This window comes from Eremothecium gossypii, chromosome I, assembly GCF_000091025.4.
Source record: "Eremothecium gossypii ATCC 10895 chromosome I, complete sequence".
Classification (NCBI taxonomy): Eukaryota; Fungi; Ascomycota; class Saccharomycetes; order Saccharomycetales; family Saccharomycetaceae; genus Eremothecium; species Eremothecium gossypii.
Window position 1 is genome coordinate 358,865 of NC_005782.2, and position 14,928 is coordinate 373,792.

At 54.1% G+C, this 14,928-nt stretch overlaps 9 protein-coding genes and 2 non-coding genes across 11 annotated transcripts; 6 read left to right on the forward strand and 5 right to left on the reverse strand.

Annotated features, from left to right (window-relative positions):
- Window positions 1–65: 65 nt before the first annotated feature.
- On the forward strand, window positions 66–1,427 carry AGOS_AAR009W (serine/threonine-protein kinase; the record flags this gene model as incomplete). The annotated part of the gene is made up of 1 exon (NM_207903.1): window positions 66–1,427. One exon carries the CDS (start codon window positions 66–68, stop codon window positions 1,425–1,427), a length of 1,362 nt encoding a protein of 453 aa, NP_982550.1.
- A 513-nt stretch (window positions 1,428–1,940) lies between these two features.
- On the forward strand, window positions 1,941–2,867 carry MET28 (Met28p; the record flags this gene model as incomplete). The annotated part of the gene is made up of 1 exon (NM_207904.1): window positions 1,941–2,867. One exon carries the CDS (start codon window positions 1,941–1,943, stop codon window positions 2,865–2,867), a length of 927 nt encoding a protein of 308 aa, NP_982551.1.
- A 383-nt stretch (window positions 2,868–3,250) lies between these two features.
- Window positions 3,251–5,494, reverse strand: AGOS_AAR011C (uncharacterized protein; the record flags this gene model as incomplete). Its single annotated transcript, NM_207905.1, has 1 exon — window positions 3,251–5,494. The coding sequence occupies one exon, from the start codon at window positions 5,492–5,494 to the stop codon at window positions 3,251–3,253; it is 2,244 nt and encodes a 747-aa protein (NP_982552.1).
- A 529-nt stretch (window positions 5,495–6,023) lies between these two features.
- On the reverse strand, window positions 6,024–6,846 carry PRE6 (proteasome core particle subunit alpha 4; the record flags this gene model as incomplete). The annotated part of the gene is made up of 2 exons (NM_207906.1): window positions 6,024–6,744; window positions 6,812–6,846. 2 exons carry the CDS (start codon window positions 6,844–6,846, stop codon window positions 6,024–6,026), a joined length of 756 nt encoding a protein of 251 aa, NP_982553.1.
- A 257-nt stretch (window positions 6,847–7,103) lies between these two features.
- MIM1 (Mim1p) lies at window positions 7,104–7,571 on the forward strand (the record flags this gene model as incomplete). The annotated part of the gene is made up of 1 exon (NM_207907.2): window positions 7,104–7,571. The coding sequence occupies one exon, from the start codon at window positions 7,104–7,106 to the stop codon at window positions 7,569–7,571; it is 468 nt and encodes a 155-aa protein (NP_982554.2).
- A 75-nt stretch (window positions 7,572–7,646) lies between these two features.
- RPR2 (ribonuclease P protein subunit RPR2) lies at window positions 7,647–8,117 on the reverse strand (the record flags this gene model as incomplete). The annotated part of the gene is made up of 1 exon (NM_207908.1): window positions 7,647–8,117. One exon carries the CDS (start codon window positions 8,115–8,117, stop codon window positions 7,647–7,649), a length of 471 nt encoding a protein of 156 aa, NP_982555.1.
- Window positions 8,118–8,227: 110 nt separating this feature from the next.
- On the reverse strand, window positions 8,228–8,914 carry VLD1 (Vld1p; the record flags this gene model as incomplete). The annotated part of the gene is made up of 1 exon (NM_207909.1): window positions 8,228–8,914. One exon carries the CDS (start codon window positions 8,912–8,914, stop codon window positions 8,228–8,230), a length of 687 nt encoding a protein of 228 aa, NP_982556.1.
- A 556-nt stretch (window positions 8,915–9,470) lies between these two features.
- Window positions 9,471–9,543, reverse strand: AGOS_t0014. The gene has a single exon. It is a non-coding gene; the product is annotated as a tRNA-Ala (tRNA).
- Window positions 9,544–9,999: 456 nt separating this feature from the next.
- On the forward strand, window positions 10,000–11,580 carry MDM38 (ribosome-binding protein MDM38; the record flags this gene model as incomplete). The annotated part of the gene is made up of 1 exon (NM_207910.1): window positions 10,000–11,580. One exon carries the CDS (start codon window positions 10,000–10,002, stop codon window positions 11,578–11,580), a length of 1,581 nt encoding a protein of 526 aa, NP_982557.1.
- Window positions 11,581–12,350: 770 nt separating this feature from the next.
- On the forward strand, window positions 12,351–12,422 carry AGOS_t0015. The gene has a single exon. It is a non-coding gene; the product is annotated as a tRNA-Glu (tRNA).
- Window positions 12,423–12,605: 183 nt separating this feature from the next.
- EGH1 (hydrolase) lies at window positions 12,606–14,840 on the forward strand (the record flags this gene model as incomplete). The annotated part of the gene is made up of 1 exon (NM_207911.1): window positions 12,606–14,840. The coding sequence occupies one exon, from the start codon at window positions 12,606–12,608 to the stop codon at window positions 14,838–14,840; it is 2,235 nt and encodes a 744-aa protein (NP_982558.1).
- Window positions 14,841–14,928: the final 88 nt, after the last annotated feature.

Here is a 14,928-nt window from a genome sequence, read left to right on the forward strand (position 1 = left end):
TAAAACAATCAAGAAAAGAACAAAACTACAATATAATATTGCCACATCACTTTAACTGCGAGGCTATGGCAGTGTTCACTAGTTCCACCGGAAAACTCGGTAAGGGTGTAGGGGAGCACGACGAAGACGCATCGAAGCCCCAGGATCGTCCTCCGTCTCAGGCCAACATGTTGACGAAGTTCTTCCACAAGGTGACAGGTCAACCAGCCTCGTATGTGAACAAAGCCGACTACATATTCGGCAAAACACTCGGAGCTGGCGCTTTCGGTGTGGTCCGCCAGGCCCGTAACTCGAAACAGAACCAAAATGTTGCGATAAAGATCCTTTTAAAGCGTGCATTGAAGGGCAACGAGCTGCAGATGCTCTACGATGAGCTGTCGATCTTGCAGAAGCTTGACCACCCCAACATTGTGAAGTTCAAGGACTGGTTTGAGTCGAGGGAGAAGTTCTACATTGTTACCCAACTGGCTACAGGAGGTGAACTCTTTGATAGAATCCTGAAGAAGGGGAAGTTCACCGAGACAGACGCCGTCAAAATAGTTGTGCAGATGCTTACTGCAGTGGAGTACATGCATTCCCAAAACGTGGTCCATCGCGACCTGAAGCCGGAAAATGTTCTGTACTTGGACCCGTCCGACGAGTCGCAGCTAGTCATCAGTGACTTCGGCATTGCGAAGCAGCTTTCCTCGGAAAGCCAACTAATTCACAGGGCCGCTGGCTCGATGGGTTATGTTGCGCCTGAGGTGCTGACCACTAGCGGACATGGAAAGCCGTGCGACATATGGTCTTTGGGTGTCATTACGTACACGCTACTCTGTGGGTATTCGCCCTTCATCGCGGAGAGTACCGAGGGCTTCCTGGAGGAGGTGTTCAGTGGCAGTGATCCAGTGACATTCCATTCCCCGTACTGGAACAATATCTCCAAGGAGGCCAAGCAGTTCATACTGCGCGCGCTGACCCTGACGCCGGCGCGGAGACCGACTGCAGCGGAACTGCTGACGGATAGATGGATAGTCTCCAAACAGTCAAACACTGCCGATCTGCTGCCTACGATCAGAGAGGGTTTCAATGCGTCCAAGAAATTCCGTGACGCCATGCAGGTTGTGATTCTGAATAATAGAATCAAGAAGCTGAAACAGATGTATGGTCACGACGAGTCCGACACTGACCTGGAGGAGAATTCGGCCTCAACAGATCGCCGCAAGGTTGGCCTCGAGGTGTTGCAGAACGCCCTGCGCTCGCTGTCACTCAAGGGCAGTCAAGAGTCACCAGAGCAGAAACAGCTAAAGTCCCAGGTCACACAACAGGCCTTTGTGCAACTTGTCCTTGCCGCAAAGGAGAACAAGGAGCGCATTCGTGAGTACCAGAGCCAACAGTCCCTGGACTCCGTCGCCGCCCATCAGAACACTACTGACGCCCCACAATGACCCCGCTGTATGGGCTTCCCGCGGCCACGCATGGTGAGAGCTGGCGAAGCATCTGATACCCAGTGTACTATATACTCTATAGATGCCTATTAAGCGAGTACATCATCCTGGCCCGGGGGCCAGTGGTGGCCTCCTGTACCGGCCTTGTACAAATCACGTGTACAGGTCGGCTTTTTATGATGCAACACTCTGATTAAGCCACACTCAGTTGTGGTAACCGGTACACTGCTGTGGATACGTTCCAGCCACAATTCGGAGCCACCGTAGTCCTCCCACGGTAATGACCGCAACCCCGCTGCCGCGTATTACGAGGGCTAGATCGGTCGCGCTGCAGTTACATGGCAGAATCGTGGCTATTTAGTCATGACACAGCAATTCGGTAATCTATAAAACTAGAACTTGCCCGCTTATAACAGCGGTAGCGCGGCGTTCGCGACGGTGTGACCAAGATAGTTATATATTACTCCACCTGGACTGCATATAGCAGAACTCGACGTAGCCCACGGAATAGCTATGAGCAGTTCGGTGTACGAGCGTCCGGCCAAGCAGGGTGCGGAGGACACCGAGGAGTTGGCACCCCTATCGCCTGAGGCCTACAGGCTGAAGTACAAGGGCATATACTCGCGCCTGATTAGCGACATATGGGATGACGCACCAGAAACCGCCGAGTCGTTGGGCATGGCGGATTCCAGCTCGCAGCCTTGGTCGGCGGGGGATGTGCGCAACACCGACTCTCCGGGTGCAAAAGCGAGGGCGGCTACGGCAGACGTCACAGACAAGGCGGAGGGCCAAGGGGGCGGAGACGACAGCTTCGAAAAGCGGCCTCTTAGTTCCGTGACGCTGAACTTATCTGACGAGCGGCAGTTATCAATGCAGCTACAGGACCTGATAGCGAACAACTCCGACTTAGGGACACGGTTGTTATCGCTGCTCCTCGTCAGCTCGGGCAACGCAGTGGAGATCATCAGCCGCATCAACTCGAAGGACCGCGACCTCTCCAGCCTGGACACCCTCCGGCTGCTCAAACCGTCTAGCCAGTCGCCCCGACTGTCGGGCAAAGAGTTCCCCTCGAGTGACGCGGACGGTGATCGCATGGCGAACCGCACAACATGCACCTCTATCGGAACAAATAGCACTACGGCTGCAAAGAACAAGGACGAAGAAGAGCTGTTGAAGCTCCAGTTGGAGAAACGGCGGCGAAACACCGAGGCCAGCGCTCGGTTTCGGATCCGGAAAAAGCTCCGGGAGCAGGAGAAATTGGGTAAGCTGAAACAGCTGAACGGTGAAATATCAAGCATGTACAAGCGCATCGACGAACTAATGGAGGAGAACAGGTACTGGAAGCGGCGACTGGACGAGCTAAACGAGCGCAAGTCGAAGGAGCGCCTGGATACTATCAGACGCAGAAACCAGGCGGCAAGGTCGGACGGCGACCGCTGACGCACCAGGACTCGGAAGCGCATGGCTGGCCATGGCAACTTTACGATACACTGAGGATAAGCGCTCAATCTAAGTTTTATGTACCTTATGTAAGAATTGAAGGTGTATAAACCGCTGTCAGGCGACTTTTATTGATTCCACCCAGCTTGACGCGAGTCATACGCAATTTTATAAATGAAATAGCAGGTCTACCTCATCATCCGGCTAGGTGGGATGATGCGGAAGGTGGGGCTGAAAAGCATAATAATGATAGTGGAACACTTGATTGATAGATAATGCAAATAGTATTTTAAACCCGTAATGTAAAACCAAAAGTATTAAGTAATAAATGAATGATTAATGCGTAAAAGAAGCAGCGCTGGGACAAACAAAATGCATGTAGTTCAGACTTCCAGCTTGCTTTGATAATAAGAGATTCTCTCTGCCCACTTCCTGTTGATGACTACTCTTTTGCTCCTCAAGTTCAATACGTCCTTTTGAGAGCACCAACCGCTCGTAGCAAATGTTTTCTCTAGGACTTCGAACCGTTCGTCCTCTATCATCTGTTGGTTCATTAGAATAGCAATATATTCCTTCAAGGTGATCCTACTTGGTTTATAATTCTTGCCTATTCCGCTAGGGCGATCACTTTCTAGAACATATGCCCTGTCCAGAAGGATATTCGACTGTATTTGGATGGGTGTGGTATTTTTAGCGCCAAAGTTCTCTGTAATTGTGATTGTGGGTAAGCTCTTCACGATCTCGTCCACGTCGACGGTCACTTCTACCTCGCCTGTTTCTGTCAGCTGTGTGTTCGTGCTGCGGAGGCTGTTTTGGCGTCGAATAGTAGAGCTACTGGGAAGGAGTTCTGACGATGTCTCTTTCTCCGAACTGCCCCCGGGTATAGTAGAAACCTGAGAATTTTGTCTTTTAATCATAGACGACTGTCCCCTGCAGTTGCCGACGTATAATGCCCTTTTTGCAGATAAACTTCGACGGACGCATGATTGAGAAATGCCCCCATTTTCGTAGGGTAATTTGTACTCTGATCCATCAAGAGAATTCTTCGGGCAGCTATCCGTGGAGCAATTGGATTGCAGCGATTCCATTTGGGCACCGCGATAAATAATGTTCGTAGATTTTTGGAAGGAAGCCCTGGGGCTAAGTGTGGCTTCGTTCACCGAAGTGGGCTGGATATGTCGTCTGGTGTTTCCACCGCTAATGATTCTTGAGAAGCCACGCTTGACCTTGCTTCCAAAAGAAGGCTGTTCTGACGAAGTCAAAGGCGACGTTATGGAGGTTAGGGGCGAAGTCATAGGCGTCATGATATTAGTAGCATTTACCATCGTAGGAGCCAGCGAGGACTGGTCGGTATCAAACTCGCTAGATGTGGGGGACAACGCCCCACGAAGAGAAAGTATCATCCGACTCCGAGTCGGTTTCAGCGAACGGCCATGGCTCGGGGATTTGCTGTCACCTGATGCGAAATCGATGAACTGGCCCACCTGTGGCGACGACGGCACCGAGGCAGCCTCGGGTTGGTGCACATCCCTCTTGGAAGTCGCCTTCCGGAGAATCATGCTGGAGGCGCGCCTCAACAGAGGCGTTTTCTTGCTTATCAGCGTAACTGCAGACGCCGACGTGACAAGGTTGCCGCTGGAATCTCTCTGGCTCGTGTTCAGGTTACTGCTGGATCGCTTCCGCCCCCCTATCCACGGATGCGCCTTGTATATGTTTTCTTCAACGGTCGTCGATGTGCTGTTGCGGCTATTATTTATGCCAATGCTGTGGTTGTTGACGTTAGTGCTGCTGCTGCTGCTGTTGTTGCTGGTGTTGTTCAGGATGGACACGGAGGAGCTGCTGTGGCTGCCGACGCTGAACTTCCTCGCCGGCCGCTTTATCTCCAGGATGACCTGGTGGCCCGACTCCTCCGAGCTCTCGATCGTGGTGTTCAGCGTGGGCAACAGCATGTTATGCGCCGCGTTCGAGCTGCTGCGGCTGGTGCGCCCGCCCGTCACCGAGTTTGATCGGCTGATGCTGGTGCTCGACTTGGTGTTCGTCTTCTGCAGCGGCGAGTCGAGTGGCTGCTGCGCGGCCACGGACGCAGGCAGAGCCTGCATGCTATCGCTCCCCAGCGCCGCGCCCGGGTTGAACGTGAACGAGATCTTGCGTTTCAGCGACGCCATCGGCGCCGACACCAGCGGCGACATCGGCGTCGACCCCGGCGCGCTGCCGCCTTCCAGCTCCGCCACCAGCAGCCCGCCGTTGCCGCCGTGCTCGTGGGTCGGGATCTCAAGCGCCTTGGACAGGTCGAAAGAGCTGTCGGGGTACACCGCCAGCGACTCCGTCGCGATGACCGACGGCGACGAAGCCGTCGTGAAGCTGCCCGCAAACGGAATCGGCGTCCCCAGCGGCGCCGCCTCCCCCAGCGCCCCGCCATCCAGCTGCAGCAGGCTCCCCGACCCGCCCGCGTAGCCCTCGCCCGCCGCCACGCCGCCCGGCTCCGCAAACGCCTGCCCGACGCCGTGAATGTCCGGCAGTGGCGGCAACAGCGCCTCCTCGCCGCGCGCCCCCGCCGCCGCCTGGCCCGCCGCCGCCAGCCCGTACTCGCCGTCCTCCTCCTTGATATCCTGCAGCGTGTTGCTCATCTGGCCTCCACTCCAACCGCGCTCTGCCTGCGCTTGCGTTTCTTCTTGCTGCACCGGTATGTAGTTCTCTCACCCGCCAGCTGCTCACTACCCTGCGCCGATGTGATCCTATACGCCGCTCTCCTATAGATGCGAAAAACACGGTCTTGTGCTAGGGGTGTCCCTAGGAATGCGAGCCGAGTGGATGTGCGTTGCAAGATTATATAGATCGCTATGTCTGGCCCACAAACGATATACAACAACGGCCAACTCAGAGCTAGTCTGAAGCCTCGGTCATCACCGGAAGGGGCAAAAAAGAAATACCGACCAAGATGCAAGCACTCGAAATACAGCAGGTTTTTCTTTTTCTGGCGATGCCTGATGGGCATACCAGCGACAAGGTGTGGGTGGTTACTGGCGCCAGACCAGATGGAATGCTGCAGGCGGCCGGCCTTCGGCCGGGGCGCAGGGGAAGTGTTGGCATGCATTGTCGGCAGGTCTATGTAGCGGCGCGTTTATAGAGTGGAGGCGGGGGCAAAGAGCTGGGCTGCTAGTCGCCATTCTTCTTCTTCTCCAGCTCCTGCTGCTTCTCGCGCTCGATCTCGTCGACGTAGCGGCTAATCTCGGCCGTAGTAAGAGTCACGATGCGGGCGTCGGGGCGCACGACCGTGATTTCGATGTTCTTGGCGCCGGTCTGGACCACCTCGAGCAGGGACTTGACAGTGAGCTTGACGCAGTCCTGCTCGGAGGCGGGCGGGGTGTGCTTGGAGTAGTTCTTCTCGAGGAACTCGCGCACGGTCTTGGAGTTGCGGCCGATGGCCTGCGCGGCCCAAGCGGAGTAGATGCCGCTGGGCTCGGTCTGGTAGAGGCGCGGACGCGCGTCGCGGGGGTCGAAGCCGGCGACGAGCGTGGACACGCCGAACGGGCGCACGCCGCCGGACTGCGTGTAGCGCTGCTGCACGCCGGCGATGTAGCGCGTCATGTACTCGACGGTGACGGGGTCCTCGAGCGTCAGGCGGTGCGACTGCGCCTCGACGCGCGCCTTCTCGATCAGGATGCGCGAGTCCGCGTTGAGGCCTGCGAACGACAGGATCAGGTGGTTGTCGATGCGCGAGATCTTGGACGGCGTGATGCGCGGGTCCTGCAGCTTGAGCGTCGAGCGCCGCTCGCAGCCCAGCACGACGCAGTCCTCGCCCTTGATGCCCACCGTGCAGGTCCCGCGCTTGACGGCCTCCAGCGCGTACTCCACCTGGAAGATGTGGCCGTTGGGCCTGCTGCCGTTAGTAGCTGTGCTTGTGCTGCGCGCCGCCCGGCGCGCGCGGTGCTGCCCCAACATACGAAAAGATGGAAAGTGCTCTGTCGTAGCCGCTCATGGTGAGATGCGCAATTGATGGCTACTCGTGCTGGTCTAGTAGGGGCTGTACCCGCTGCGCAGGGTGGCAAACATCCGAAATATGGCATAGTCTTGCACCTGGTGATATCACGACGTACGTGCGACCTGGCCGAATTACTGGTCACGTGGGGGCATCAGGCGATGCCATCGGCGGTCAAGAGGTGGGCGTCGACAGCAGAGACTTACCTCAGCGCAACACGCTGGCCAGTAAGCAAGAGCTATTGCGAACAGCCGAATATGGCGGAGGAGATCTTGGGCAACATTGCGGAGGAGGCGCACGCGGCACTCCTCGCAAGCGCCGGCGACGAGGCCACCAAAAAATCTGGCGCCATCCGCCTACCGATCGAGGACTCCCTGGACGGGGACTTCGGGTCGCGCGGGACTGCGTACACGGATCTTTCCACGACTACGAGTGCGGGCACCAGCGGGCAGCTGGTGGAGCGCACGGGGGGCATCAGCTTCGGCAGGCTGCTGTCGGTGGCGGGATCGTGCTCGATCAACCTGCTGCTGCCGTTCCTGAACGGGCTGATGCTGGGGTTCGGGGAGCTGCTGGCGCACGAGCTGAGCTGGAAGTTCTCGTGGTTCGATAAGGAGCGCAACCGGGGCTACCGCATATACCCCGAGGTGCGCAAGGCGGCGGAGCTGCAAGAGCGCGAGCGGCAGCGGGCGCTGTCGCGCGCCGCGGGCCCGGACGGCTTTTTGTAGTGTCGTGCGCATATGTACTTTTGTGCAGTGCTATATACTCCGTAGCGGGATAGCCATAAGCGATGGCTCTATGTGTTATGTGCCCGACATGTCCAGCAGCGTGCCGTCCCTCTCGGTGTAGGTTTTGTAGCTGGTGTCCTTGCCAAAGGGGAAGCGCTTCGCGCGCCCGCACAGACACGTCTGGACCAGCACGTCGCCGCGCGGGTTCTCGCGCCCCAGGCGCGACTCGTTCTGTACGCGCGACGTCACTGTGCGGTACGGCACGAGGAGGCGCCGGCAGCCCTTGCAGACAGTCCGTTTCAGCGCGGGCGTCAGCGCAATCTTCGTCTTCTTTTGGATCAGATCCAAAGTCCCGAGGTACGCGCGGGGCAGCGCCTGCCACTGGTCACTTTTGTTCTGCATTGTGTGCAGCGCCGCCAGCTGCAGCAGGTAGTTGGCCCGCTGCAGCTGCTCCTTGTTGCCCACAGTCCGCGGAGGAGCTATTTGCAGCACGCCGTCATCGTCGACTCGAGTCTGCGGCGACTGCCGCTTGTCCTTCTTGGCCATCAGACACCACTTCCCCGCCTTACAAGTCCACAGGACAACCCAACACTGGTCGCCTACGTCCAGATGCAATATGCTAATTTGACCCCATGCAAGCTCCTCACCCCGTTACCCTACTGGGTGCTGCCATAGTATGCAGTGCTGTTACCCTGACTCACGTCGCTGGCGTCCTCTCCACTGGAAACCGTGCTCCGACCTGCGCTCCTGCCCGAAGCTTCCCCGCAACTCCGCAACGGCGTCGTGATGGCGATCTCCCAGTCGGACGCCCGCAACCGAAACGCCTGTATCATCAAAATCGACAGTATCCCGTGTTCCTCCACAGAAAAATGCTCTATGGTCACCCGGCGGCCATCCTTCAGCAGGACCAGCCTGCACGTCGCCAGCTGCAGCTGGCACAGCAGCAGCAGCGCGTCCAGCACGAATAGCATGGAGCGCCCTCGGCTCTTGCAGTCGAACTCTCCGAGCAGGTCCGTGAACAGGTAGCCGTAAACCCAGCGGCACACATCCGCGTCCAGGTCCAACATGGCATGGTACGCCAAGGTGTGTGCCGTCTGCAGCACGAAGAACAGCTGCAGCACGTACAGCGCCTTGGCCAGCAGCTTCTTGAGCGCGGGCGCCGATTCTGGTGGCGTGTCTGCGTCGAAGTAAGTGCTCAGGATGTTGGCCGTGAACTTGGTCAGCGACACCACCTGCACCGCTAGCAGGGCGTTCAGCAGCGACTGGTCCCGCAGGAACCGCAGGAAGACCAAAATGTATGTGACTGTCAGCAGATGCCTCAAGAATAGCGGCTCCTCTTTCATGGCTACGGTGGCTGGGCTCCGGTGAGCAAGGAGGGTGGGCGGGAGCGCGCCATATATAGACCCTTAATATCGCCTGCGGCGCTCCGGGTAAGGACATTCGGCACCCAAAGAACGACGGAAAAGCCTTTACTGTAACGAAAGCCAACTCACGTGACCAAGGGCCGACGACATTGTGGATGAAGTAAGGAGAGGGGTGACGCACTTGACGACACAGATGGTTATATCAACCCAAAACGCTTTCTTGAATGCTGCTCCGTTGCCTACTTGGTGGCGCCTATTTCAAGAGCGGCCGACGCTCTTCGATTAGCTCGCAGCTGAAAGAGCAAGGATTAAGACACGGATTTCTGGCGCAGTAAGCCGCAGGAATACTCTACCTTGCTTAGAATAACATGCCGGCAACTTTTGTGGCCAACGCAGATGTGGAAGTACCATGCGTACATTGCGCTACTGAGACAATGGGAGTAGCGCGCCTGAATCAATAGCGAGTGCACAGTCTCGTGGCGCGTCAGTACGTCAGGTGACTGAGGCCCACTGCGCAACACTGGCAAAAATAATCTGGACGAGACCGGAATCGAACCGATGACCTCTCCCATGCTAAGGGAGCGCGCTACCAACTACGCCACACGCCCGTAATTATGTTTCTGAGACGTGTGAGCTCAGTTAAGACCATGCGTGATTAGCACGCGCTGCGGCGATGACGTGGTGGTTTCGTTGCAATCCCTTTGCTTGTTGGCGGCGTCACCATCATTGCTTCGACGAAAACCTGCAGACCCACACAGATCTAGCCTTCTGATTGTGGCAACAGCCACACTATTAACGCTTCTTTATAGCCTACGATACCTGCTGTGCGGTTAGCGGCGGCAGCTTTGTTCTACTATCACGTGCCTGAACTAAGCCGCAAATATCGCTCAATGTGGTGTTACCCGGTCAAGTGCCCCCCCCCTCCCGCCGTCCCGGCACCGGCGTTCGATGACAAGTTAAGGAATCATCATCGCCTATAAGTAGTCGTGACGAGCGAGGACGTTCTTGTTGTGAGCATCAGGAACCGGTGCAAGGACTTCAATTTCTCTGGACACATCAGCAGCATGCTAGTCAGAAGAGTGCTGGTGCCAGGCATTGGGCTTCAAGGTTCGGCTGCCAGGGCCCGGATGGGACATATTGCGGCGGCAGGCGTCTGGCGGGCGCCACAGCCGCAGAGTCCATGTGAGTTGGGCAGCATGTCATTTGTACGGCGCCTGCATGACGACCGGAAGGTGAGTGACCTCCCGAAGAAACAGGATTCTGAGGACAAGCCGAAGGTACCAAAGAAAAGCGCCAAAGACCCGCTATGGGCGCGGGTGAAACACGAAGTTCGCCATTACGTGAATGGCACCAAGCTACTGGGGTACGAGCTCAAGATCTCGTTTAAGCTGCTGGTGAAGTTTGCGAAGGGGTATGAGCTTTCACGACGCGAAACAAACCAGCTGAAGCGGTCTATGGGCGATGTCTTCCGGTTGGTGCCCTTTTCTGCCTTCCTGATTATTCCGTTTGCAGAGTTGTTGCTGCCCTTCGCGCTTAAGCTTTTCCCCAACATGCTGCCATCCACATATGTTTCTGGGACGGAGAGACAACAGAAGAGAGTTAAGCTAGAGGAGGTGCGGCGCAAGACGTCCAACTTTTTGCAGGAGACACTAGAGGAGTCCTCATTGATCAATTATAACTCGGTAGAAGGTTCAGAGAAGCGCAAAAAGTTTCTGAGCTTCTTCCAGAAGGTGAACTCCCCTAAGGATGGCAAGACCAGTGTTTTTACCCATGAAGAGATTTTGTCCATCTCCAAAATGTTCAAGAACGACACTGTGCTAGACAATCTCTCCAGGCCGCAATTGGTTGCCATGGCGAAGTATATGTCCTTGCGGCCTTTTGGCACTGACAACATGCTTAGGTACCAAATCCGTTATAAATTGAAGAGCATCATGGAAGACGATAAGAAGATAGACTACGAAGGTGTTGAGTCACTGAGTACAGAGGAGCTCTATAGTGCCGCCGCTTCGCGCGGGATCAAAGCCTTCGGTGTTTCTAGGGAAGATTTGGTGGACAAAATGAATGTGTGGTTGGAATTGCGCCTCAGACAGCGGATTCCGAGTGTGTTGCTCATTCTCTCTAGCGCTTATACGTTCGAAGGTGCGAAGAATGAGTCGGCCAATCAAATATCACTAGAAACAGCAACCGGGTTATCTGAGAAACTGGCAAAGCCTCTAGATATTTACTACGACGCCATCTTACAGGTGTTGAGCTCGATCCCAGATCCGGTATACAACGTTGCAAAATTGGATGTATCGGAATCCAAAGAACAGAAGGTAGCTGCGCCTGTAGCTGACGAGTCTACAGCAAAAGCCTATGAAGGTGCTAAATCGGTGGAGCACCAAGATGCCACAGAGGGTATTTTAGCCACGCAACTCACAGCGGAGCAGCCTGAGGTGGAAGAGGAGTATATTCCGTCTACCGACGACAATGAGTTTAAGTTGAACGTTTTGAAGGAGCAAGAAGAAATGATTAAAAAGGAGGAAGAAGAGGCCAAGCTGCGCTCTTCTTCTAATATTGTCGATGATATAACGTTGGATGAGGATGAAGACGGCTCAAAGTCGGACAAGCAACACTCTCCAGCGAAGCCGGAGCGAAAGTCGTAAGGCGCCTTTTAGGGCCCCTGCGCCCGAGACGCTCGTCCTGGACTATTTATTGAGCAAGTACTAGTAGATGTTCGTAATTTGCATGGAAGGTGATTGGCCTTTCATTCGAGTGCCAAAAGACTCGTGAGTACATACCGATGCCTGCTATCTCGGGAAGAATATGGGGCCTGCATGCGCTGAACGGATAGGCACCTTTAGCCTGAGGCGTATAGTTCTGCGCCACTCAAAGACGGTACCGCCCACTATTTTCTCGGAATTAATGCGCTTTGCAACTCTTACTAAGCTTTAGGAAACCGATGGACACTAAAAGCCGTAATACAATTCAAAGACTCACTAAAAGATTCAATTGTTGAGGAGCCTACATACGTCACGTGAAGACCTGTATTGGTAAGTGCTCGACTGGGGGACAAAGATCTAGCCAGTTGGCCTCTAAATCTTGGATATTTTACTGCCGTGTCTGAGCAGAGTGCATACTGGCAGTTTATGGATCCATGCCGCCAGATGCGGGTACTAGGCGCCGCACTTTGTTCTCAAATCCCGGACCAGTTCCGACACAGATAGGGATGCTTTTTGAGTGCACTTTCCTCCCAGTGCAGCATTGCAGTTTCTAATATGGAAGCCATAACTTAGGCTGCAAAACTACCAATTTCGGGTACTATTACTGTATATGTCGCTTGCAGCGATCACCCCGCACTGATTCCAGGCGCATGTACACTCTTGCAGATCCGTGATCGTAATATTCCCATTACCGGCAGATCTTTCCAACAGTTTCCGATATAGTGTAACGGCTATCACACCTCGCTTTCACCGTGGAGACCCGGGTTCGACTCCCGGTATCGGAGTTATTTTTTGCAGAAACTTTCTGATTTAGTAATCCCCCTCAGACAAGCGACGGCATACTAAATTAAAGTACATATTTTAACGACAACTTTTCAAACGACCTAATAAATACTTATACTCATGATGGTGAGTTGTAATGACTGGTCGCCAATAACCATCATAAAATCAGCGTAGCAGTGGTCTGAATGCTAGGAAAGATTTATATCTCACAACAAGGTGAGTTTACTGATTATGAGGGGAATGTAGTCCAGTTGCGGGGCGTCAACTTGGACCCTAGTGTTAAATTTCCACAACAGCCTCGTATACCCACGAATATGCCGGTTGATGATGAGTTTTGGGATGGGGCCACAAATGTCTCCTTTGTCAACGAAAGGTTGGATCCAAAGGAAATAGAGGAGCATATGATCAGGCTAAAGGCATTGGGCTATAATTGTATCCGTTATTTGTTCACCTGGGAGGCCTTGGAGCATGGCGGCCCAGGGATATACGATGAGGAATACATGAAGTACACGGTGATGGTGCTTAAAAAGATCAAGGAGGCGGGCGGCATGTACGTATACCTAGACCCCCACCAGGACGTGTGGTCTCGCTTTTCTGGGGGATCAGGAGCGCCATTATGGACGTTGCATTGCGCAGGCTTTCAGCCGAAGAGGTTCCTAGCTACTGAGGCTGCCATATTGCACAACTACTATATCGATTCAGAGACGCAGGCGGAAAAAGCACAGTATCCAGAAATGATTTGGTCCACAAACTATTACCGCCTAGCCTGCCAGACTATGTTCACTCTCTTTTTTAGCGGCAAGTTATTTGCCCCTAAATGTGTAATTAATGGTAGAAATATTCAAGACTACCTCCAGGGGCACTTCTTGAAAGCCGTAATGACGTTCTACAAGTACATTCAGGACAACGCGCCTGAGTTGTTCGAAGAAAACTGCATCATTGGATTGGAGACGATGAATGAGCCAAATTGTGGATATCTCGATCATCCAAACTTAAGGGAACTGCCCAGGGACCGGCAGTTAATGAAAGGAACAACGCCAACAGCATACCAGAGCTTCATACTCGGTGAGGGATTTGCCTGCAACATTGATTCCTATGATATCTCGTTGATCGGTGCGCGGAAAATAGGAAAATCATTTGTTGATCCCAAGGGGAAATCTGCCTGGTTGGACGCAACAGAGCGACTGGAGCTAGACCGGGCCTATGGATGGACAAGACCTGATGATTGGGCGCCAGGGTGCATATGGCGCTTGCATGGCGTGTGGGACATTGAGTCAAAAAGCAGCAAGCCGGTTCTTCTACTTCCAGGGTACTTCTCTAAATGTCCCAGCACTGGCGAGGAGACCAGTATGTCATATTTCACCAACAAACTATTCCTTGACTTTTATGTTCGCTACCGGAACCAATACAGAGAGCTGGACCCTGATAGTTTACTATTTTTGGAACCTCCTGTGCTTCAGGAGCCGCCCTACCTAATTGGTTCCGACATTATCGACAAACGTACGGTATACGCCTGCCATTTCTACGATGGGATGTCGCTAATGTTTAAATCATGGAACAGGCGGTATAATGTGGACACTTTTGGATTCATGCGCGGGAAATACCTAAGTCCCATATTCGGGCTTGTTTTCGGCGAGGCCAACATTAAGCGGTGCTTCAGGCGGCAGTTGAGGGCCATGAAGCTTGAGGGAAGGAGATTTCTAGGCGATAGTGTGCCCATCTTCTTCACCGAAATCGGGATGCCGTATGATATGGAGGGCAAAAAAGCATACCGGGACCACGACTATTCCTCGCAGATAGGCGCCAATGATGCATTGGGATTTGCGCTAGAGGGAAGCAACATGTCATTCTCGTTGTGGTGCTACACATACATCAACAACACTACCTGGGGCGACAATTGGAACAGGGAGGACTTTTCCATCTGGAACAAGGAGTATGCCATGAAAGTCCCAAGAGACGTGGTTGTCAAAACCGGCGACGCGATGCCCAACTCGAGCATCAACACCATCGTAGGTGCCGAGTCCCACTTGACCTGCGAGTCCAGGCTATCCGACGACGCGCTCGTGCTCGACTACAGCGGCTTCCGTGCCCTCGATGCCATTCTCAGGCCATATCCAGTGAAGATTCACGGTTCGTTCAGTACCGCCGAGTTCGATCTAGAGCGCAAACGCTACTTCCTAGAGATTATTGCTCGCACCGAAACTGAGGGCACCACCTCGATCTTTCTTCCATATTATCATTTCCCCCCGGAATCCACGGTGGTCAGCTCATCATCTGGCTACTACGTTCGCGAGCAGGACAACAACCAGCTATTGAAGTGGTGCCACGGTGGAGGACGTCAGTATATATCCATCGAAGTTACTGGGATGGGGAGCTCCTATTCGGTACAAAGTGCAGACAGTAGCTGTGTGATAATGTGATGATATATGTACTTAGATATATATCATAATTGACGAAATTGGCAACGCGTTCGCTTTTCCATATCTCGATCAAAGCTCTTCGCGTGCG